This window comes from Pristis pectinata, chromosome 12, assembly GCF_009764475.1.
Source record: "Pristis pectinata isolate sPriPec2 chromosome 12, sPriPec2.1.pri, whole genome shotgun sequence".
Classification (NCBI taxonomy): Eukaryota; Metazoa; Chordata; class Chondrichthyes; order Rhinopristiformes; family Pristidae; genus Pristis; species Pristis pectinata.
Window position 1 is genome coordinate 41,620,913 of NC_067416.1, and position 25,622 is coordinate 41,646,534.

At 41.7% G+C, this 25,622-nt stretch overlaps 1 protein-coding gene across 3 annotated transcripts in view; it reads left to right on the forward strand.

The window, feature by feature from the left end:
- sirt1 (sirtuin 1) overlaps positions 1-25,622 on the forward strand; it is a 41,624-nt gene that overhangs the window by 6,126 nt on the left and 9,876 nt on the right. Inside the window, exons 1-8 of one of the 3 annotated variants that reach the window (XM_052027413.1) lie at positions 1,098-1,172; positions 9,967-10,110; positions 10,838-11,079; positions 14,656-14,808; positions 17,687-17,834; positions 18,589-18,668; positions 19,126-19,312; positions 20,614-21,210. In XM_052027413.1, the coding sequence (XP_051883373.1) occupies positions 1,106-1,172; positions 9,967-10,110; positions 10,838-11,079; positions 14,656-14,808; positions 17,687-17,834; positions 18,589-18,668; positions 19,126-19,312; positions 20,614-21,210 (1,618 nt within the window). In that variant the 5' untranslated portion in view covers positions 1,098-1,105. Of the gene's footprint in view, positions 1-1,097; positions 1,173-1,313; positions 1,587-9,966; positions 10,111-10,837; positions 11,080-14,655; positions 14,809-17,686; positions 17,835-18,588; positions 18,669-19,125; positions 19,313-20,613; positions 21,211-25,622 lie in introns of those variants that run through there. The other 2 variants (XM_052027412.1, XM_052027414.1) reach the window with 2 other exon arrangements.

The window sequence follows — 25,622 nt, forward strand, 5'->3', positions numbered from 1 at the left end:
AATCTGCAAACTTGGTCACAATGCCATCAGTTCCTTCATCCAGATCATGTAATTTATCTTTCTCTGTGGTTAAGCCTGTGTGTACATGTACATATCTCACTCCTTAGATATACTTGGTTATCCATATACTGAAATACTTAACTTTCTCTATAGATACACACTGTGGCTATAAACATTTATATGTAAATCTCTTTAGATATACTGGAATTCCCAGTATATGCTTTTCCCACTGTAGGATTCCATATGTAGGAAAAAGAATCTCACTTTGCAGTTATACATGAGCCCCCGTAGATGCACTTCACCCTGTCTCTATAGCTATACCTAGGAGCCTATGTGCAGGTATTTGAACCTGGCAACGACTCTGACTTGGTTGGTAACTCTTTCATTACTGATTCAGTGCTGAATGATATTAGCAGGGAAATCACAAAAATGTCTGAGAATCAAGCAGGAGGGGAAATTGGACCCTGCAATTCCAGTCACGGTATAAGCCAGCATGTCAAACGTTAGGCATGTGGGAAGCACACAGAGTAACATGATCTGTCACATAACACTTGCTTAGTGTGTAAGAAAGTGAAATTGGTCACATTTTTCTGCTTCAGGAAAATCATTGCCAAGCATGTTTACAGAAGCCTCCATCCACTACATCAGAATGATTTAAAGGGCCCAGTCACATAATGAATAGAGACTTATGCAGTCTGCTGTGGAGTATGCAGTTCGCTGCCTGCTGTTTCAGGGGGATGCTGATACTGAGCACAGCAAGTTTGGATGAGATGCCTTGCCATTACACATGTATTACCTCTTTGGCATTGGTGCCTCTGGTGTGTTCTCACCAGGTGTGTTGCAGAGCTGGAAAAACAGGATGGTGTTGGACACAAGCAAACGGGACCCCAAGGAAGGGAGGGAAGAAAGGCTCAAGTCTGTAGAACCTACACCTAAAGTGTGTTCAGGAAGCCACACTCCCACCCACGCAGCCCATCTGCCGTCTCTCTTTTCCCCCGTCTGTGGAAGAGTCACAGATCTCACACTGGGCTGATCAGAGCAGCAAAGTGAATAGGAGGCAAGTCATTCGCACAAAATGCTGGAGGAACTCAGCAGGTCAGGCAACATGCATTTGCAGAATCTATTGTGCAGAAGCATCTTTGATCTCGGGGACTGCCTAAGGATGAGAAAATGTAATTACACCTCTTTTTTAAATCCAGTTTTGAAGTAAGGTGATATTAATCCTGATGCACTCGTGCTACGTCAGTTGTTGTTGTTGTTGTTGTTGTTGTTGTTCTCCCCGGGTGACCTCTGACCCCGGCTGGCGCGGTCACGTGACTCCGTTTAAATATCTGCGAAGATGGCGGAGGCGGGCGGGCTCCGGGACCGTGCGGTCGACAACCAGGACCCGGACTGCGGTCAGGTCGCCAAACGGCCGCGTCTGGACGGCGGAGACGCCGCGGTGGCCGCTAGCGCCGAGGAGCCGCCGGAGGAAGGGCGGTGGCGGAGAGCGGCCGACGGCGAGCGCCAGGCCTCAGGGTCGGCGCCGGGAAACAATGAGCCCCGGGCCGGGGGCCCGGAGAGCGGGTCCGCACCGGCAGTCGGAGGTAGCGGTCCGGGGGGACGGGGCAGGGGTGTGCGTGGGGTCTCTGTGGGTGGGGGTGGTGTGTGGGAGATGTGGGGAGGAGGGTTTCGGGTGGTTTGGGGGCGGGAAGTTGGGTCTGGGGTCGTGGGAGTGGGGAGGGGTTCTGGGTGCGGGGGAGTGGGGGTGTCTGGGGGAGGGGGTCTGAAGGCGGGGACTGTGGTTGTGGGGGAGGGTGGTGGTGTGGGGGATGGAGTGGTGAGTGGGTGATGGTTGTTATGTGGGTGGGGAATGGTTGGGGTGGTGGGTCTGGTGAGGTAGGGCTGTATGAGGGTTGTATGGGGCTGTAGTTTGGGGGTGGGTCTGGTTGAGGGTGTGGGGGCAGTGGGTGATGGGGTGGATGTGTGGGTGGTGTTGGGGGTGGGGTGGATGTGTGGGTGGTGTTGGGGGTGGATGTGTGGGTGGTGTTGGGGGTGGGGTGGGTGTGTGGGTGGTGTTGGGGGTGGGGTGGGTGTGTGGGTGGTGTTGGGGGTGGGGTGGGTGTGTGGGTGGTGTTGGGGGTGGGGTGGGTGTGTGGAAGGTGTTGGGGTGGGGTAGAATTGGGTGGTGGAGGAGGAAGGAGAGTTCGGGGGAAGGGGTTAAGAGGGGGAGAAGGAGGTTAAGAAAGGGATGCTGAGGAGAAAGGGGGGGAGGAGGGGAAGGGTTTGGTGGGGACGGAGGAAAAGAAGGGGAAGTGGGATAATAACTGCTCCATTGACCAAAGCTGAGGTATGTGATGAAGGAGTAAATTCGCCAGTCTGTAGAGATGCATGGCTAGGTTGGTGGATATGAGTTGCAGTGGAAAGAGGCTCAGAGGTGCTGTTACTTCCACCGTGCTTGGGATCTGCTTGTGGGAATCCTAAACTATAACACTTCCACGGAATTGAAATGTTGACCAATAGTTAACTTAACTTTACAGATTCTGAGCGTCATTTTAAATTGAAGTCTGTGATGTAGAAGTCTATCCTCCAGTCTGCACTTCTAGTCATTGCATTTTTGAAAACAAACGGTATTAAGGCTGTGTTTGTAGGTATTAAAGGGGCAACTTGATTGTGTGGGCAAGTTTCCCATTTATCTCATCTTGAAATGCATAGCATTTGCTGCACAGAAACAGTCTCCTTGGTTAAACCAATACATGCTGACTGCTTTTGCTCCTCACCCTCCCATTTGTCTGAATCTATCAAGATTTTCTGTTCTTCACACTTTGTAAATAAGAAGCTTGTACTCTTGCACTTCTGGCAATTTCTCATCTGCTACATGTTGAATTTCACATTCGTGCCAATCTTTCACTGAAACAGTCTGTCCTGAATATAGGATATACGGATGGATATGTTTCATTCCTGCCCCTACCCCCACCCTGTTTGGTCTTTTAAATGTCTAAACAATAATTTCAAAGAGTTCTTGCAATCACTCCAAAGTCTACTCTCTTCTGGAGAAAATAACCCCAGCTTGTTCACCCTTTCCCGATGATTTCAGTGGATCTCGCTTGATGTAAATAGATGAGATACTTCAAATGTACTTAAACTTCCTATTATTTGTCAACATCTGGAATACAATTCCAAATTTATTTTCTGCACATATAGACCTCTGTGAAAATCCCTCCAGTTCCTTTACTAATATTTATAGCTATATGTTATAAATTACAGTTGGATTTGTTCAATTGTTACATTAAGTTGCGTTTTACAAAGCAGTAAACAGAATGCCTGCACCTTGAAAAATTCAGTGCATTTACTTGCAAAAAATATGATAGTTGTTTGTCAGTTTTTTAAACTTGTATTTCCTGAATTAATTTTAACTAAAATGCAATCTTGCATGAAAAAGCAAGTATGTTAATAACTTCAAATATATATTTGTCATTTTAAATTTATTTTCACAATAATAGATTGACACCTGTCTTAAAATTTGTCCCTAATGGTCTGTTAAAGAGTGAAGGGTTGGGCAAGCTACATCACTCTCATAGCCAACACCAGACCCTCACGTGAAGAGATTTCTCAGCAGGTCGAGGAAAAGATTCAAGGCATAAAAATAAAATTCATCAAACACTCAGCAGGTCAGCCAGCATCTGTGGAAAGAGAAACAGAGATGATGTTTTGTGTTGAAGACCCTTCTAATGTTAACTCTTTTCCTTTCCTTAGATGTTACCTGGCCTGCTGAATGTTTCCAGCATTTTCTGCTTTCATTTCAGATTTCCACCAGCTGCATTTTTTTTCAGATGTGAGGGCATGCTCAAAGCTACCTTGAAGAAATGCAACATCCCCTCTGACTGCTGCGAATCACTGGTCTCTGGCCCATGATGAGTTACAGCAGAGCAGGAGCATTCGGGATGGTACTTTGAGCACACAGGCCCTGTATCAGCAACGGAAGGAGCACACCACCTCACAAACTACCCATCTGCCCTTCTGAGGGGGAGTCTGCAGTTCCCAAATTGACCTTGTGAACCACCTTACAACACTCTAAACCAGTGCTGGAAGCAAATCTTGCTTAGAAGTAGAAGAACGGTTGACAACAAGCTTCTAAGGTGGAGCTAAGAGGTTTAATTCCCTCCATAGATGCTGCCTGATCTGCTGAGTTCCTACAGCATTTTGTGTGTGTTAGATGCTGCCTGACCTGCTGAGTTCCTACAGCATTTTGTGTGTGTCACAATTGAGAGTACAAATTTTAAGATCATAAGACATGGTAGAATTAGGCCATTCGGCTCTTTGAGACTGTTCCACCATTCGATCATGGCTGATTTATTTTTCCCTCTCAACCCTATTCTCCTGCCTTCTCCCCGTAACCTTTGACGTCTTTACTAATCAAGACTTATGCTTTAAATATACCCAATGACTTGACTTCCACAGCCGTCTGTGGCAATGAATTCCACAGATTCACCACCCCTGGCTAAAGAAATTCCTCCTCTTCTCTGTTCTAAAGGGACGTTCTTCCATTCTGAGGCTGTGCCCTCTGGTCCTAGACTCTCCCACTACTGGAAACATCCTCTCCACGTCCACTCTATCCAGGTCTTTCAATATTCGGTAGGTTTCAATGAGATCCCCCCCCCTTGTCCTTCTAACCTCCAGCAAGTATAGGCGTAGAGCCATCAAATGCTCCTCATACATTAACCCTTTCATTCCTGGGATCATTCTTATAAACCTCCTCTGGGCCCTCTCCAATGCCAGCACATCCTTCCTTAGATATGGGGCCCAAAACTGCTCACAATACTCCAAATGTGGTCTGACCAATGCCTTATAAAGCCTCTGCATTACATCCTTGCTTTTAAATTCTAGTCTTGTTGAAATGAATGCTAACATTGCATTTGCCTTCCTTACTACCGACTCAACCTGTAAGTTAACTTTTAGGGAATCCTACACTATGACTCCCAAGTCCCTTTGCACCTGCAATTTCTGATTTCGCTTGCCATTTAGAAAATTGTCTTCGCCTTTATTCCTTCTACCAAAGTGCATGACCATACACTTCCCTACACTGTATTCCATCTGCCACTTCTTTGCCCATTTTCTCAACCTGTCCAAATCCTTCTGCAGACTCCCTGCTTCCTCAACACTACCTGCTCCTCCACGTATCTTTGTATCATCCGCAAACTTGGCCCTCAATTCCGTCATCCAGATCATTATAATGTGAAAAGTAGCGGACCCAACACAGACCCCTGCAGAATACCACTAGTCACCAGCAGCCAACCAGTAAAGGCCCCCTTTATTCCCATTCTTTGCCTTCTGCCAGTCAGCCAATCTTCTATCCATGCCATTACCTTTCCTGTAATACCATGGGCTCCTAAGTTGTTTAGCAGCCTCGTGTGGCACCTTGTCAAAGGCCGCCTGAAAATTCAAGTAAACAACATCCACTGACTCCATTTTGTCTACCCTGCCTGTTACTTCCTCAAAGAATTCCAACAGATCTCAGGCAAGATCTCCCCTTAAGTAAACCATGCTGACTGCGGCCTATTTTGTCATGCGCTTCCAAGTACCCCGAAACCTCGTACTTAATAATGAACATCTTACCAACCACTGAAGTCAGGCTAACTGGCCTATAATTTCCTGTGTTTTGCCTCCCTCCCTTCTTAAAGAGTGGAGTGACATTTGTGATTTTTCAGTCCCCCGGACCCATTCCTGACTGTAGTGATTCTTGAAAGATCACTACTAATGTCTCCAGAATCTCTTCAGCTACCTCTCAGAACCCTGGTTCTGTAGTCCATCTGGTCTAGGTGACTTACCTTTCAGACTTTTGTTTCCCAACCACCATTTCCTTAGTAATAGCGACTACACTCACTTCAGCCCCTTGACTCTCCCGAATTTCTGGCATGTTGTTGGTTATACTTATTCAGTTCTTCTGCCATTTCTTTGTTCCTAATTACTATCTTTCCAGTGTCATTTTCCAGCAGTCTGATGTCCACTCTTGCCTCTCTTTTACTCTTTATAAATCTGGAAAAACTTTTGGTATCCTCTTTTATATTGGCTAGCTTACCTTTATATTTAATCTTTTCTCTTTTGCTTTTATGCTGTCCTTGACTTTCCTTGTCAACCACGGTTGCCTCATCCTCCCTTTAGAATGCTGCTGCTTCTTTGGGATGAACTGATCCTGTGTCTTCTGAATTACTCCCAGAAACTCCTGCCATTGCTGCTTTACCGATATTCCTTCTACGATCCCCTTCCAATCAACTTTGGCCAGCTCCTCCCTCATGCCTCTGTAGTTACCTTTTACTCAACTGTAACACTGGTATATCAGATTTTAGCTTCTCCCTTTGTAACATCAGTATGAATTCTACCATATTATGATCACTGCCTCCTAAGGGTTCCTTTACCTTAAGCTCCCTAATCAAATCTGGTTCATTGCACAGCACCAAATCCAGAATTACCTTTTCCTTAGTGGGCTCAACCACAAGTTGCTCTAAAAAGTCATCTTGTTGGTATTCTACAAATTCCTTCTCTTGGAATCCAGTACCAACCTGATTTTCCCAATCTACCTGCATATTGAAATCCCCCATGACTACCAGAACTTTGCCCTTTTTACATGCCTTTTCTACCTCCTGTTGTAACTTGTACCCCATATATCATACCTTTCTATGATTCCCATCAGGGTCGTCTTACCCTTGCAGTTTCTTAACTCTACCTGCAAGGGTTCTACGTCTTCTAATCCTATGTCACTTCTTGCTAAGGATTTGATTTCATTTTTTTTTACCAACAGAGCCACCCCACCTTCTCTGCCCACCTGCCTGTCTTTTCGATAGGATGTGTATCCTTGGATGTTTGGCTCCCTGATAATTCTTTCAACCACTACTTTGTGATGCCCATAACGTCATATCTGCCTATTTCTAATGCACTATGAGCTCATCTACCTTATTTCGTATACTGCATGCATTCAAATATAACACCTTCAGTCCTGTATGCACCACCCTTCTTCTCAAATTTGTCTCCATGTTGCCTGATCTTTCTTTTCCCTTTCTAAACTTTGTCTTATTCTTTATTCTGAAGACTTCAGTAACCTCTCCTGCACTCTCCTTCCCTTTTACTTTAACCATACTTTTCCAATCTGTTAAAACCTTACTAATTAGTTTAAAGCCCTCTCTACAGCCCTAATTATGCGATTTGCCTGGACCCTGATCCCAGAGTGGTTCAGGTGGAGCCCATCCCATCAGAACAGCTCGCTTCTTCCCCAATTTTGGTGCCAATGTCCCACAAATTCAAACCCACTTCTCCCACATCAGTCTTTGAGCCACGCATTTAACTCTCTGATCTGATTGACCCTGTGTCAATTTGCATGTGGCTAAGGTAGCAATCCAGAGATTATTACCTTTTTGGTTCTGCTTTTTAATTAAGTCCCTAGCTGCTCAAATTCCCTCAGCAGAACCTCTTTCGTTGTTCTACCTACATCATTGGTACCCTCATGGACCACAACAGCTGGATCTTTCCCCTCTCATTCCAAATTCCTTTGCAGATCAGATGAAATGTCCTGAACCCAGGCACCAGGCAGGCAACACAGCCTTCAGGTTTCTGGATCCTCGCGACAGAGAATTGTGTCTGTTCCCCTGACTATACTATCCGCAATCACAGCTACATTTCTCTGCCCCCTCTTGAATGGCTCCCTGAGCCACATTGCCACAGTTCGGTTGCTCATCCTTCCTACAGCCCCAACTCTCCGCACAGGGAGCAAGAATCTCAGACCTGTTGGACAAGTTCAAGGGCTGAGACGCCTCCAGCACTACCTCTTGGATCCCCTTACCTGCCTCACTCATTCACACATTCTTGTCCCTGACCACACACCGAATTAATCTAATAGTTGTGACGGCCTCCTGAAACGCAAAGTCCAGGTAATTCTCCCCTTCCCTGATGTGTTGCAGTGTGTGAAGCTCAGATTCCAGCTCATATACTTTGAGCCTGAGTTCCTCGAGCAACTAACACTTAAGGAATTTTTTTTTGCATTCTAGGCAGAATTAAAACTGTGCAATCAAATAAGGAATAGAAGGGGGATGGATGGGTATACAGGGCACCAACTTTGGAGGAAAATGTTCTACTTTCAGAAAATGTTATAAATACCTGAACAGTAGAGCAATGAATTTTAAAGCTGTGGACAGGTTTACACCTTTCCTTTGGTTATGGTTTGGTGTAGCATACATGCATGCTTGACCTGGTAATGGTTGGCTTGGTGCAGAGCACAAGTTCACCTAGGGTGGTAGAGTGGCGCAGCAGTTAGTGCTGCTGCCTCGCCACTCCTGGGACCCGGTTCAATCCTGACCTCAGGCACCGTATGTATGGAGTTTGCACATTCTCCCCCTGGCAGTGTGTGTTTCTGCTGAGTTCTCTGGTTTTCTCCCACCTTGCCCCTCAGTATCGGTAAATTGCAAAAGCAATTAAAAGGGGTGTTAATGGGCCTGTGGGAGCAAGTACTTTGTCAGGTGATGGAAATAATGAGGAGTAATGGGACTTAGGAGGATCCTGTGCTGGGAGCTGTCATGAACCCAACTGACCGACTTGCTTCCTCGTTGTAATAAGTAAGACCCAGTGTGGAACACGTGTTGTTTTCCCAACAGGGCAGTTGGCATGTGCTGAGGTGAAATGTATTTTCTATGTTATACTTCGCATTCTGAGAGCTACAAACTAATTAGAAGCCTATCTGGTTTGGTTTCTCTTTATTTAAAATATAAAAATTTCTGAAGTGACTAGGACAATGTGATTCTTCTTTGTCAGAGGTTTGGGACTTAAGTCCCAGTTCTAAGATGTGCAGAATCTGAGCTGACATCTTGTTGGGCTGCCCCTATCGTTCATGTTGAATGCTAAGCCAAATTTAGATGTAAATTCCTTGGCAAAACCCCAAGTGTAGATAGTACTGACAGAACTCTGGTTAACATCTATCCCTCAGTCAGCAGCATTGAAAAGCAGCTTACTGGTCATTATATCTGTGGCGCTTTGCAAAATAGATTTTGCATTTCCTGCATTACAGAGATGACTACACTGCAGAAAGAATTGCTGGGGAAAAGCTTTGTAAAATAAATGTAAGACATTTTTTTTGTAAATTGGGTGAATGGTGGAATTTTTGAAATATTTTGAACACTAAAACATACAATTTCTTGTCAAAGTATGAATTACTGTTACCCAGACTTTCACTTTTCATTTTAAACTTTGTTGTGGTTGAATTATATAGTTATCTGAATAATATCTAAGGGATTTGTTGTCAATACTCGTGCATCATAAAGGTGCAGATCAACCATTCATTTCCTTCTGTGCTGATGCTTCTGTGTGTGTGGGGGGGGGGGGGGGGGGGGGGGGAGGGGGGGGGGTGCGTGGAAATCATCTGGTATTGGCATAACTACAATCAATGGTGGGCTCCCAAGGCAGTTTCTGATTTCAACAGCCTGTCTTGAAGGAAGTTGGGCTAAATCATTCTGGCATTTGGCACAGAAGAAAGCCATTTGGCTTATTATGTTTGCTACAGTTTTTCTGTAATTTCTTTTCCAGCAACCACTGAGCCTAAATCAACCTCTGATTACACCCTGACAGGCAACCAATCTAAGTTTAACATCTTGATTGCTCTAGCAGCACTGTGGTGCCAAGGCAATCATATCAATACTGTGTTTGATTAATAAATTTCCTTCATTGGTATTTAATTGGAAGGTGCTTGGGATTGTGAGATCCTGTGGGAATTCCCATTAGTAGGTAGAGCAGCTGGGAACCAGCTGAATGGTTTCTACAGGAATCCTCACTTCCCAAAACTGGACAGAAATTCTGGATAAACCTGGTAAATGAGCTACCAATCTGTTGAAGATTTAACAACCTCTTGCAATTGTGAATAGTTGCTGAGAACAGATGATAAATTTCTCCCATTATTTGTTATTACCCAGATAATTGTTTTATAATAGTTGTGTTTTCAAATTTCAGATGGCTTATCTGTGGGACATGCATTAAATGCTGCTCCTGAGGAAATGATTCCAAATGGGATTCGTTCGTGGGAAAGTGATGAAGATGACAAAACCTCTCATGCTAGCTCAAGTGACTGGACCCCTCATGCACGGATAGGTACAGGTTAATATATAGTTGGAATATTATTTTTGTTGCGTGGTGCTTAGTGTTTTATCATGATTTCATTGACTCATAGAAAAATATTCAGCTTGTAATCCAGGTTCCTTTCTTGCTACTTTGACTTCTGGTGCACCTTGATGATCTTCCTTGTTAATTTGTTTATATATCTTAAAACTTCACTGTTCATTTTTTTTTGTAGTTGAAGTTGCCTCATGAACACACAAGATTTTTCTTCACAATATGATGACGTGCCCAGTCATGCGAAAAACTAAATCCTCTGTTTTTCTGTGAAGCCATCCAGCAGGAGATATAAAATAATGTTTGGTCCCCTCAGTCAAATCATTGGTCCTAAGCACCAATCCCGGAGTAACCCTTTGGTCAAAGCCTAGCAACTTGAGAAAGATCCATTTTCTCACTCGTTACCTTCTGTCTAATAACCAGTTCTCAATCCTAAATTATGGTCAAAGATAACACTTGTCTAACATCCTTGAAAATATCATTGATTCCTTCCTGGGACTGATTTCATAAACCTCATTTACCATGGCAGGAGGTATGGGCTACTCAACAGCAGGGGTCTTAGATAAGCCTAAAAAGAGTCGAGGGATAATCATTAGATGGGATATCTGTTGTGAACTGAATGGAAATGCTTGTTACACTCAAGCTCTTTACCCTTAACTAAAATTTTAACTTTTTAAAGTTTTAACTTTTCCCCTTTTACCTCTTCAACCAGGTCCATATAGCTTCGTCCAGCAACATCTTATGCTGGGTACAGACCCACGGTCTATCTTGAAGGATCTATTGCGAGGGAACAGTCCACCCCCAGATCTGGATGACATGACACTGTGGCAGATTGTTCTCAACATTTTGTCAGAGCCACCAAAACGAAAGAAGCGTAAAGATATTAACACCTTGGAGGATGTGGTGAGAATCTTGAAAGAGAGCAAGAAAATCATGGTCCTCACTGGAGCTGGGGTATGTGTTAAAGAATAGCATTCAATGATCCTATTAAAATTGTAAGCATTAATGAGCAGTGACTCTGGGTTGTTAAATCAAACTTTCCTTTTGTAAACCAGATTGAATTTGTTTTATTTTTGAGTTTCCAAAAATTTTTATTCCAATCTTTTTATTTGCCATTCTGTTAGTATATTATTGATGACTTAGAAGGATCTGGTGGTTTCAGCACTATTCTGGATTCTGCATTGGAATCTAACCCAAAATGAGGGGGTATAAGTGTTCTCCAAGTGCCAATGTGAAATCAGTGCATGAGCCTCAACTCAATTTCTGGTGGTTTATTTGTAATACTATTACCACATTGTAATAGTAGAGATGTTTCTGAAATAGATAAAGCAACTGATGTAATTGTTTTCCTAAGAAGGAACTGAAGATTTTGCTAAAGTAAATTGAACTTAGAACAGTACAGGGCCTTTGGCTCATGATGTTGTGCTGACCTATATAAACACCTACTTCATGATTAATTTAACCCTTCCCTCCTACACAGCCCAAAGCTCTCCGTTTTTCTTTCATCCATGTGCCTATCTAAGAGTCTTTTAAATTTCCCTATTGTATCAGCCTCTACCACCACCCCCGGCAGTGTGTTCCAGGCACCCACCACTCTCTGTGTATTTAAAAAAAAAACTACGTCTGATGTCTCCCTGAAGCTTTCCTCTTCTGACCTTAAACTGATGTCCTAAGGTATTGGCCATTGCTGCCCTGGGGGAAAGGTGCTGGCTGTCCACTCTATCTATGCTCCCTCGTAATCTTATACACCTCTATCAAATTGCTTCTCATCCTGCCTCGCTCCAAAGAGAAAAGCTCTAGATCACTCAAACTATCCTCATAAGACATGTTCTCTAATCCAGGCAGCATCCTGGCAAATCTCCTCTGCACCCTTCCTAAACCTACTACATCCTTCCTATAATGAGGTTACCAGAACTGATCATAATACTCTGTGTGGTCTAACCAGAGTTATTATAAAGCTGTAACATTACCTCATGGCTCTTGAACTCAATCCTCCCGACCTAATGAAGGACAGCACACCATATACCTTCTTAACCACCCTATCAACTTGCACAGCAACTTTGAGGGATCTGTGAACCTGGACCCCAAGATCCCTCTGTTTCTCCACACTGCTAAGAATCTTGCCATTAACCTTGTACTCCGCCTTTAAATTTCCAATGTGCATCACTTCACACTTTTCCAGATTGAACTCCATCTGCCACTTCTTTGCCCAACTCTGCATCCTGTCTATATCCATTTTAACCTCCGACAACCTTCTACACTGTCCACAACACCTCCAACCTTCGTGTCATCTGCAAACTTACTAACTCATCCCTCCACTTCCTCATCCGTCATTTATAAAAATCACAAAGAGCAGGGGTCCCAGAACAGATCCCTGCAGAACACCACTAGTCACTGATTCCCAGGCAGAATACTCTCCATCTACTACCACCCTCTGCATTCTGTTGGCAAGCCAATTCCAAATCCACGCAGTCAAGTCTTCATGGATCTCATGCCTCATGACTTTCTGGATGAGCCTACTGTGGGGAACCTTGTCAAACATCTTACTAAAGTCCATATACATCACATCCACTTCTCTACCTTCATCAATTTGTTTTGTACCCTCCTTAGAAAAACTCAGGCTCGTGAGACACAACCTGCTCCTCTCAAATCCATGCTGACTAACCCTAATAAAACTGTGCTTCTTCAAATGTTTGTAAATCCTGTCCCTAAGAATCCTCTCCAATAGCTTCCCTTCCACTGATATAAGACTCACTGGTCTATAATTCCCAGGATTATCCCTATTACCTTTCTTGAACAAGGGAACAACATTTGCCATCCTCCAATGCTCTGGTACCACTCCTGTGGCCAGGGAGGATGCAAATATCATCGTCAATGCCTGAAGAAGCTCTTCCTTCGCTTCCCATAGTAACCTAGGGCATATCCCTTCTGGCTCCGGAGTCTTATCTACCCTAATGTTTTTCAGAAGCTCCAACACTACCTCTTCCTTAACCTCAACATGCTCCAGCATATTAGCCTGTTCTACACTGACCTCGCATTTGTCAAAGTCTCTTTCCCTAGTGAACACTGAGTAGAGTATTTATTAAGGACCTCCCCTACCTCCTCCACCTCCAGGCACATGTTTTCCCCTTTATCCTGAGTGATCCTACCCTCACTTTAGTCATCCTCCTGTTCTTCATGTATGTGTAGAATGTCTTGGGGTTTTCCTTAATTCTACTCACCAAGGCCTTCTCATGTCCCGTTCTAGCTCACTTTAGTCTCTTCTTAAGTTCCTTCATGGCTACTTTATAATTCTTGATCCCTGCCTGAATTTTGCTTCCTAAACCCTAAGTATGCTTCCTCCTTCTTGACTAAATGTTTCACCTCTTGTCAACCATGGTTCCTTTACCCTACCATCCTTTCCCTGTCTTAGTGGGACAGACCTATCCAGAACCCCATGGAAGTGGTCCTTAAAAAAAAAAACCTCCATGTTTTTGCTATGCATTTCTCCGAGAGCATCTGTTCCCAACTTATGCTTCAAAGTTGCTGCCTAATACTGTCGTAATTAGCCCTCCCCCAGTTAAAAACTTTCCCACATCGTCTGCTGTTATCCTTGTCCATGGCTATGCCAAAGGTCAGGGAGTTGTGGTCACTATCTCTGAAATGCTCGCCCACCAAGAGGTCTGTCACCTGACCAGGTTCATTGCCTAGTACTAGTTCCAGAATGGCCTCACTAGTCGGCCTGTCCACATGCAAGTCAGGAATCTTTCCTGGACACACCTAACAAATTCAGCCCCATCCAAATGTTTTGCACTAAGGAGGTGCCAGTCAATATTAGGAAAGTTGAAGTCTCCCATGACAACAGCCCCATTATTTTTGCACCTTTCCAAAATCTGCTTCTTAGTGTCCCAGTGGCTGTTGGGGGCCTAAAGAATACTCCCAATAGTGATTTCCTGTTTCTGACTTCCACCCACACTGACTCAGTAGACACTTCAGTTGGTCAATCAGTGCTGCCACCTTCTGTGAACAGTTACTGCAATGAATTTTCCTTCATAATTGGGCCATTAAGTGACAGAAGCAACAAGGGAAAAGCATATAAAATCTCAGCTTGGTGAAATTAAGGATACTGTTACAAATAAAAAGAATTAAAAACCTGGGTCAAAGCAACACATTTACCTTCTTGGTAGCCTTGTTTTTTTGCACAGTATGTACATTTTGGGACCTGTTCACACTTTTAGTGCCATTGTCATGTGCTGCTTTAACCAGTTTAGTTTGCGTTATAAGACACTGCCTCCTTGGCTTTACCTTTCTGATAGTCAGAAACTTGGCTTGGGTAAGTTAATTGGAGTTCCATTTTTCTTTTGTAAAATCTTAACTTTATAAGTTGATTTAAATGTTTAAAGCATCTTATTGGATCTCCTTCACTTAATTGTATAATAACAGAAGCACTGGGTTATTGGTACCAAGTTGAAAATTTAATGGAGTGAAATAAAATGAACCTCAATTTTGCTTTCAACTGATCAATAAGTTGGTCTTAATGCACTTTCCTAGGTTTCCGTTTCATGTGGAATACCAGACTTCAGATCAAGAGATGGGATTTATGCCAGATTGGCAGTAGACTTTCCAGACCTTCCAGATCCTCATGCCATGTTTGACATTGAATACTTCAGAAAAGACCCCAGACCATTTTTTAAGTTTGCAAAGGTAAATATCTTAACGATTTGGAAATTTTGAGAAACCTGATGTTGTTAATTTAAGGCAAGAGGCAGAGCCAAGTGAAATGTCGAGAGTGAGGAAAAGATGCTTTCTAAGATGTTCAGAAAGCAGTTGTCATCTAATTACACTTAATCAATGTAAACATCTAAATGTGGTCCCATATGATTTATGAACATGAATTGAGTGGTAATTGTGTTTATAGAGGGGGTCTCCTCCACTTTTCCATTTCCAGCAATACTATTGACTGTTCCATTCACAATGTGTGCACCTCCATCAGTCATTTCAGTGACACTGTTTTATTCTGATTTCAATTTTTGCCATTGTTGACTTCAGCCTTCCTCAAATAGTATCTCCAACCTTGCTTGGATGCTCAGCTATACATACTACAACTTAGCAATATTACTCAAATATATGTTCAGATTCCCATAATGGGATGCCTAATTCTACTTGCTGTCATCTCAGTCAATCCAACTAGAGTTGCTGCCAACTCTAACTTTCTTTGTGACATTAATAAATGAAAGAATTAAACCTCCCTCTGGCTCGAGACCGGCACAGCCACTATGTCCAGTTTTGAATCAGTGTAACTGTTGGCTGTCACTATCTGCTGTCCAGAAAGTGTTGCATAAAACTTAATATTGAGCCCTACATGTGATCTTTCCCCATGTTTGCTGTTTCATTTCCAAAACCACCTGACTGTTCCTATTTTTGGCATTCTTCCCCACCCACTCCTCTCCAAACATTAAACAACACCTTTATTATTACCACCCTATCAACATGTGTGGCCACTTTCAGGGGGCAGTGGACTTGGATCCCAAGATCCCTCTCTACATCAGTATTGTTAAGGGTCCTGCCATTAACTGTGTACTTTTTACATTTGATCTCCCAAAGTTCAACACCTCACACTCGTCTGGATTAAACTCCATCTGCCATTTCTCTGCCCATATCTCCAACTGATTTATATCCTACTGTATCCTTTGGCAATCTTCTGCATTATCCACAGTGCCACCAATCTTGGTGTCATCTGTAAACTTACGAACTCACCCATCTGTGTTTTCATCCGCCGTTATGTGTATGTATATATCATAAAAGAAGAGAGGTCCCAGTATGGATTCCTGTGGAAGACCACTAATCAAGGACCTTCGCCCAGAATAAGATTCATCAGCCACTGTCTTCTATAGGCAAGCCAATTCTGAATCCACAAGTGGATGTCTTAACGCTGCTCAGTTTTGTTCTGAATGTATCTCGTTTAATGCAATGGTTGTGCCACACCACAGATGGAGGAAGGGCATGAGATGGGCACAAGGAGCATTCTGGATATAGGCTGATCCAGCCCTTTGTTTCTACTTTTTTCAGTACAATTGTATGAATCTGGAACAAGTAGATTGGAAAAAATTGTGAAGTAGAACGTTTCGTGAGGAGATGTGGATGATCCACCTTCTTCAACTGCTTTGGTCCTTCTAGTGAAGGGTGGGAGTTGCAGATTTAGGGAAGGCTGTTATATTTCTGCATGGGGATAGTGTATATGTTGTGTTTTGGAAGGGAATCTGCCATTGGTGTTCCCATGCAGTAGCTGCTAATGAAAAAGAAAGTGAAATAGGTTTATTCCTACCTCCCTCCTTCCACTCCTGCACCCCCCCTCCCCCCATTGCTTTGCTCACCATCACAACACAGTTACTCATTTGTAAGCTGCCGTTCATCCAGAGTATCAAAGCCCATTTCTCATAAAGCATTGAAGCCTGTATCCTAGTCTCAGATCTCCTCATGGCTTTGTCACTCAATGCTACATGAAGCATTTCAACTCATTAAGAGACTGGCATTTCTTTGTGAAGCAATCCTGTTGGTCCCATTCCCCTGCTGTATCCCCATGACCATGCAAATTATTTTCACTTGAGAGTCTATATTCAATTTCCTTTGGAAAGCCCTGATTAATTCTCCACCCACCACCCTTCCAAGGAGAACAATACCAATTCTGTCCCCACAATACCAAGAACTGCTGCTTGCGTTCCATTACAGGGCATGCTTGTTCAGGTACTTTGCTCCTCCCTTTTGCTTTCCTCCATCACATTACTTATTTTCAGTGCTTTTGTTTTTAAAAAAGAATCCATTCCAGGAGCCTCTTCCTTTACCTGTTTGCTATCTTAATTGCAGTTTGTTACTGTGTAAAGTACTCTCAGAAAATGCTTAGTTCATTGCTATTGAAATGCAAACTGTCTCATTTGACTGTGTGATCAATTTGTCATTTAGTAATATAAAACCAGAAAGTTTGATGTAGTTTAATTGCTGCCTAGCTTAAGTTTAAATTATCTTCCACCAAATCATTGTGGGCTCTGTCCTAAGACATGAATTTATAATATGTTTTTCACAACCTTGCGAGGATCCACAGGCAATGATGTACGAAAAAAGTCACTGTTAATTTGCTTATGCAGCTCAAAGAAACATGTCAATAGCAGGTATTCTGATTTTAGACGGTGAAAGACAAATATTCCTGGGATCTTTAAAGTCTAACTGAGAACAGTTAAAACCTTGGTTTAGCATTTTTCTAAAAGTGGCACATCCAGAAGAGCAGCATTTTCTCGGTATTGCACCAATATGTCAGTGTGGAGTTTCTCTTGAGCCTTTGCTTTGGATTTGGGTGCATGATCTTGTGACTGTGCTACGACAGGTATTCAATGGAAAGTGAATTTTCTGCAAAACTGGTTGGTTAATAACCCTATTGAGGAATGTTCTAATTGTTCCATCACATAGCATTTTGAATTTTTATACCCAATAAAGTTACACTTTACAGAAGCCTGCTAGATTAACTTGTTCTAATAGATATTATCAGAATGCATATTAGAGGGTAATTCCACCTGTTTTTATTTCACAGGAGATTTATCCTGGTCAGTTCCAGCCATCACTTTGTCACAAATTTATAGCCTTGCTGGATAAACAAGAGAGACTGCTTCGGAATTACACCCAGAACATAGATACCCTGGAGCAGGTTGCTGGCATTCGTAGGATTGTTGAGTGCCATGGTTAGTAGAGGATAATATCTGCAACTAAATAACTGAATGAGTTTTCCCTCTCATTGACTTATTACACATTTTAATGTGGGATTCCTGTCCTGTTAGTCAGATCTGACAAAAGCACCTCAAAAAATCTACCTGAGAATATTGGTTGGAGTACACATTGACTTCTTTTAAGCACATGCTCATAAAGATCTTGCTGTTCAAGTATATGGTTATCCGGCTTCATTTATTGTGCTGTGTTAAAGGCCAGCATTTCATAGAAGTTAGGCATGCATGCCCTCTACACCTGTTTCCTGATTGAACTGGGGGCTGATGGGATCATTGTGGATCCACATCGTTTCCTAATGAGCGGTCTAACATAACTTTATCTCTCTGTTCATAGATGCTGCCTAATATGCTGAATATTTCCAGCATTTTCTGTTTTTATTCAAACTTGATTTTAGAAAGCAGGGCAAAATATGTCTTGATGTGCCCTCAAGTTAAGCTCAGCAGAGTTCATAGCTTACCAAAGGAGAGCCAGCGTCCAGGATTTGATCTTTTTTAAACATGTTTGTAATTTGGGGAAGAATTTTATATATTTCTGGGGAGTTGATGCAAATTCTAGAATTAAAAAAAATTGTTAATCTTATTGGGGTACCATCAGGTTTATTTATGGCTTTGGATTGCTTCTTTTCTGTTCCTTCTGATGTATTTCTGTAAGTAATATTTCTTGTGAATTATGAATGTATTGGTTTTATTGTTATGTGAAATCTTTACTTAGGTTCATTTGCCATGGCTTCTTGTCTGATGTGCAAATACAAGGTTGACTGTGAAGCAATTAGAGAAGAAGTATTCAATCAGGTAATTTGTTTTTGAAGTGAGGTAATTGAAATCACCGCTCTGTTCTGTGTTGAATCAGGGGTCTGTTTTTCTTTTGCTGTCCTGATGAAGAAGATGAGCCTTGATGTTTGTTTCTCCTTGTCACAGAGCTGGAGTGGGTGTTTGATTTCATCAAGCACTGTGTGTAGTTCTTGTGTTAACTCCTGGGAGGTGTACAAGTCCCTATTAGATGATCTATCCAATTAATCCAGTACTTTAGGAATTTAGTAAACATGGAGACTTATGGATGATGGGGGGCCATCAAGCTGCATTTTACTCAAATTGGTGCACTGTACTGATGTACTATGTGGCTGTCTGAATTTTATATCCAAGAAGCCAATGACGGTGCAGTGCACCAACTGTTGTGAAATGTGTGCACCTAACTAAGCTGTGTGCAAGATGGTTTGTAGCATGAAACTAACTTGTTCTTTTTTTTAAGGTTGTACCCCGCTGTCCAAGGTGCCCACCTGAAGTTCCCCTTGCCATTATGAAGCCAGATATAGTGTTTTTTGGTGAAAACTTACCTGAGCAATTTCACAGGAGTATGAAGTATGACAAAGATGAAGTTGACCTCCTAATTGTAATTGGATCTTCATTAAAAGTCCGGCCAGTGGCCCTCATACCAAGTAAGAATCCTAATCTATTAATTAACCTTATGGGATTCATAGGATATATCACAAATATTTTAATGCAGTATTATAGAGTGTTGTAATGAATATTGGTATCAAAGAACACTATCAATGCAAAATGCTACACTTAGCTATTAAAATGATAATGAGCCAGCATCTTGATTAGCAGAATTCAACAAATATTTTAAAAAAATATTCAAATATTGACAATAGTAAATCAATAATGTGTGATTTACCATTTAGTAATCTCTCATTTCTTGTTCTTTGAAAGCATGAACTGGCATACTTGTAAATATTTACTTGTTAATGATACTGTCTGATGGATGCATGCCACATATCCTTGATGATTGGTATTGCAGTTAAGATTTTAAAGCAACTTTCTGAATATGGTGACCGGTGCTTTGGTTTTGTTCCATGAATAATGGATGTATTTCTTAAATGTGGGCAGTGCATGGTGAGGCATTGACTCTGGGCATGACCAAAAGTAAAACTTGTCCTGATTTCACCGCATACATTCACAGCCAGCATTGTGAGCAGATAAAAGCTCCGTTCTTGCTGACTTCCTGCAGGTTGAGTCAGTCCAAGTGAAATGAGTCAAACTGTAATTTCTGCACATCTAAAATAGTATGAAGTAAGGATTATATTTTGTTCATTTTGAATCAGTATCGTTCTGTACCATGTTAAGGACATATCAGAGAAACTATTGCACATTTATTTTGGCTTTAAAATAAAGCCTATTTGTGCATAATTTGTTTACTAAATAGCTTTAGTCTGAAGTTGAAGTTCTAAGTATCTATAAAGAAATGCAGGTGATGGAGCCCTTTAAAGAAAAACAGAGCTTGAAATATCGAGGATGTCAATCAGTGCAAATTGAGACCAATAAAAACATGAAGTATAGGTGTTTTACAAAATTAAGCACAAATTAAAACTGATTCATTTAAAGGACTCTGCAGAAAATATAGGGAACTGGGGACAGTTTCCTGAAAGGGTAGTGTAATCGGAACTTAACCCATTCTAAGAATTATGTGCGCGTGCACTTGAAGCACCAGACCCTACTGGACTATAAAGCAAGAGCTGGAAAGTGGTTCAGGCTAAATGGCTATTCATCAGTTGGCATGAATGTTCTTTTGCCATAAATTCCTGTGATTCAGAACTAGCAAACTTAGAAATATGGACAGGTACTTCCTATGCATGCTGAATTATTTTGAACACTTTGTTTAGTTGCGTAATTCTCTATTTTTGCATGCAATTTTTATTCATCATTCCAACCCTATTTTTAATTGATGATCTATTTGCAGGTTCTATACCCCATCATGTGCCTCAGGTGCTGATCAATAGGGAGCCCTTGAATCATCTTAACTTTGATGTGGAGCTATTGGGTGATTGTGATGTTGTCATTAATGAGCTGTTTCATCGTTTGGGCGGAGAGTTTGAAGACCTTTGTGGCAATCCAGTGAAACTTACAGAAATCACAGAAAAACCCCCACGATTGCAAAAAGAATTAAAATATCAGCCATGTGATCTCCCTCCTACTCCTCCGGTTTTAACAGAAGATTCTAGTTCATGTGAGCAAGAAGTGGAGAACTGCAGGTTGGCAACAAGTAAAGATTCTGCAGCTACAAGTTGTGAACCTGTTGTGGAATCCACCACAAGTTGTATGAAGGAAAATCCAGAGGAACCTGAGCCAGAAACAATTCACGGGAAGGAGAGGTCAACTCCTGTGGCAGAAAGCTCTGGGGATTGTGACAGTGATGTGCATATTACCCATGCTATTGAAGAAAGTTGCCCAGACAGGGAGCATCATGTTCCAAGTGACACAAAGCACACTAAAGAAACTCTCAAAAAAGGCTGGAGCAGTAAATTTCCAAAAGAACAAATCAGTAAGCGATTGTCTGGTAAGTCATATTGTATATGTAACTCTGAATTCACATTTTGTGTACAGTTAAGTATTACTAGAGTCTGGAGCATAGATGCCCAATGACTTCCCAATTAAGTCATCATGTAAATGTTCATTGGCTGATATATAATTTTGCATATAGAATTGACCTTTTTTTATTCCAACCCTTCTTGCTGTTACATTTTAATGGTTATTCTGTAGCTGCTTGGCCAAAAAAAATTACTCGTATGGGAATGTTAGTTGGAAGGCTGTTTGAATGGGACAGGTCATCCAACCTGCTGCTTACCAACTATTTTCTCATAATATACAACACAATGGACCCTCATTGAGAGCAGCAGTCAGAATGAATAGCAGTTGCAGTGCAGACAATGTAAATGCATGTCAAAGACTGTCATTTTCACACGCGCTGATGATTTGATTTTACCACTTTTTAATCAGGAGTATTGATGTGTATGAGATCAGATTATTTGGGAAGGACAGTGATTAAATTCAGACTTAAGTCTCCAAGAAAGAAACCACATTTGGGACCGGTTACAACTTCACCATATGGCTGGGTTGGTGGATTGTTCAACAAATTGCTTCCCATGAGTTGCATTTGTGATAAAGACTTGTGAAATGCAGGACTGATTTGTAACACTCTTGGTGTGGCTGCCTGTGTATTTTCAACTTTTTCTGTTTTATTTCTCATTCCCTTACTTCTACCAGGGCCACTGTTGACTACTCCTTTCCTCCCCACTTCTTGCTAGCTAGAAGGCAGAACACATTTCTTAGGCCTTAGGCTCTTGAAAATGACAATAAACAATGTGATATCCTCTTATTGTGGGGAGAGGGCTTTGTTACATCTTCTCTCTCAAGTTGGCACTATTATTTATCTGGTGTAGGCCTTGTTCTCAGTTGAGGCTTCAATCAAAATCTTGACTGATACTCGAGGCACTTGACACATCTTTGGATGATGGCATTTTCCTTCCCTTGTACATCTTAAATTCTCTCTCCGCAGCGAGAATCCCACTGGACATCTGATGTGCAGCTAGGATGCCTCCCTGCTCAGGGAAATGGATAGGGTGTAATGCAGATGCAGGGAGGTAAAATCCAAACCAATCATTAGGTTTCTCCTTTTACCAAGTCCTCCTAACATGCCTGTCTTGAGCACTGCTCTGATTGAGCACTGGTTTGACTCTATCAGGGAGTTTCATCCATGGTTAGTTGTGATCTTCGGTTTGTTTACTGTAGCCCATAGGTATTCTGTTAGAGGTCTTATTCAACGACTGTTTCCCCTTTTTTTTCCTCTACCACTTGGTGCCAAATACCATCATGAATACAGAACGAGGACGTGAGTTAATTTGATCCAACTGTGGTGAATCTGGTTCTGTGAGCAGATTGAAGAGGCTGAGTTTCAAGATGTATAGATGCTAGTAGTATTGCCTAAGGCTTGCTGACTGAAAGGTTTTAATATGACTGTTAAATGCTCTATCTGTCTAGGTGTGGATTAACACATGGCTTCTCTGATTTAAATATATCTCCACCACACTGTTCTCTCCCCAAATCTGGGTCAGAGACCCTGGTCCTTCCCTTCATCAAGCCAGAGAACCCCTCCCACCATTAAACATTCCAGATCATCACTGCCTAGATTGCTGGTAGCAGAGGCAAAGGCTGCAAGATTCTAAAATCTAGAGGAGCTCAGGGTCGTCGTGATGGTTCACTACACAGGCTATAGACCAGGCAGGTTTTCGACTCGAAACATCGACAGTTTCTTTCCTCCTACAGATGCTGCATGACCCACTGAGTTCCTCCAGCACACTTAGGTTACCCTCCTACCAACCTTCAAGAGTGAAATGGCCATAACTGTGAGAAGTGGGTTGGTTGACTCAGCCCAATGTATGGGTCTTCACAGCCATATTCGGTCATCATTGAATTTACACATTCACGTTTCCAGCAGTAGGTGCGGTTAAGAGTGGGAGTCATCATTAGTTAACCTCTTACCTCTCCTGCCCAACCTTTATCCCAAAGACTGGGGCTAATCTGTTGAGATTGTGCAACTCAACAAGGCTGAGAGTGGGTCTAGTTATATGTTGGCTTTGTTTACTGACTAGTAAAGAGCTGGTGAAAGAACATTGGACTTTCAGTGAGGGAAGAATTGGTAATTGATTACAAACTGCCTGGTAAAAAGATGAAAATTGCTGGTGATGGGAAAGAAAGAGCATATGCAGGTGTTTAAAATGAACACTTTTAGTTGAGTGGACTTCTAATATACTGTTTTGTTAATTTGTAATTCATGGAAACACATTACCAACTGAGAAACCCGTTCAGGTAGAAATGGAGTCGTGCATTGGTTTGCCTCATGTTCCTAACTCCAGAGAATTTAGCTGAAGATTGGTAGTGTTATCCACATTATTCCTTCATGCAGTTCCATTCATCCACCATGGATGAGTGCTGCAGATTAAACAGATAAAATCACATAGCTTACTGTAAGCTGCCTACTCCTTGTCCAACTTGTCCACTGTATACACATTACCAAGCTTATTTGGAGCTAAGTAGAAAAAAATCCTGTCACTTTCTCCCCTCCGTTCTCAAGGTTGAGGACTGTATCTGTCTAGCTCAACTGCATATTAATAACTATGACAGGTGGTTGAACTCGGTGTAAAACATGCTATAGGATCACAAGAAGAGTTAACCCCTCAGTTCTATTCCATGATGCACTCAGACCATGACCAATTTGTACTTCAACTTTTTTTCAATCTTTTTATTACACTTCAAATTAACATAACAATAGTTGTCACAAACCAGCAACAAAAGAAACACACTGAGCATGATTCAGTGTTAAAAACTATTTTATTAATCACTACTTATGATAATACGTAAAATAAAAGTAAAAATGTTAGTATGTTAGAATTCAAAAATGTTAAACCTCGAATGTTAACCCCAAAACTAAACTCGTCTCGTGTGTGTGTGACAAAGTCCAAAACTCCCAGTTCCTGAATGGTTCTTAAAGTTCAGTTCCGCAAGCCATAAGGTGAAACATGAGCAAGGGCTTCTTCAACAACCACCGTTGTCTGAAGATAAGATGTAGATGTAGAAAAACATAGAGAGAGTACATACGAAATCCAGATGTTCCTCGATGGAACCCAAACGACACTTCAGTGTTTACTCGGTAGTGACTTCCTCACCCCGAAAAGCATCCGAACCGTGGTCGTCCACACACAAATACCTGTTTCCTTCTACAGGTCAGCAACAAAGTGAACTCCACCGGATTACTTCCAACTTCCATACATGGATTTCAGTGGCAAACACAGTTATTGTTTCTCATCCATCGATAGAGAGAAAAAGCAGGCTGGTGTCTCTCTCCCTTCTCTCTCTCTCTCCTTCTTCTTCTTCTTACTTCTTCAACAACGTCATTACGTCCTTTATCTTCTATTGACGTAAGCACGCCCCACACACACATACACACACACTCTCTATCTTAAAGGGACTTTCACTGAGTCCATAACATAGTAATTATACACATGATACAAAGAGAGCAGGATTACAATAATAACAGTAATGTATGCAGACAGTAAAATTTGTAATCTGAACCTCCCAATCTCTTGATAATTGAACATGAAAAAGATTTTAAAAGAAATTTGATTATACGGAATAAAAACCCCAAACTTAAAAAAAAACAAAACAAATAATAATAACCAAAAACTAAACAAAAGCTGGGCTGTTGTATTTCATCGGTTAAAAGCATTATTATGTCATAACTCCGCTCCTCTATATTCGAATAGAAAGTTATTGAAAAGGTCAATTTACATCATATGAAAATGCTGGATAAATGGGCTCCAAGTTTCTTTAAATTTAACCGAAGGATCAATAGTACCACTCCTAATTTTTTCTAAGTTTAAGCATGTTATAGTTTGGGGAAACCATTGTAATATAGTAGGAGGTTTAGGATCTTTCCATTTAAATAGAATGGATCTCCTGGCTATTAATGTAACAAATGCAATCATACAACAGGCTGAGGCAGATAAATGGCCAGAATCCAGTAATAGGATGAGATTGTAAATCAATATTCAATACCACTGAAATAATATCAAAAGTCTTTCCAATATTTTTCCAAAAAGGGGGCAGGACCAGAATGTGTGTCAGGGAAGCCACCTCAGAATTACATCCATCACAGATAGGATTTATATGGTTGTAAAAACAAGCTAACTTATCCTTAGATATATGGGTTCTATGAACCACCTTAAACTGTATCAAAGAGTGTCTAACACACATTGAAGAGGTGTAAACTAATTGGAGAATTTTCTTCCATGTCTCTATAGGTAAAAGTATCTGAAGTTCTCTTTCCCATTCATTCTTAATTTTATCAGATATCCCTGAACATATTTTCATAATCAGATCATAAATTATTGCTATCAAGCCCTTCTGATAAGG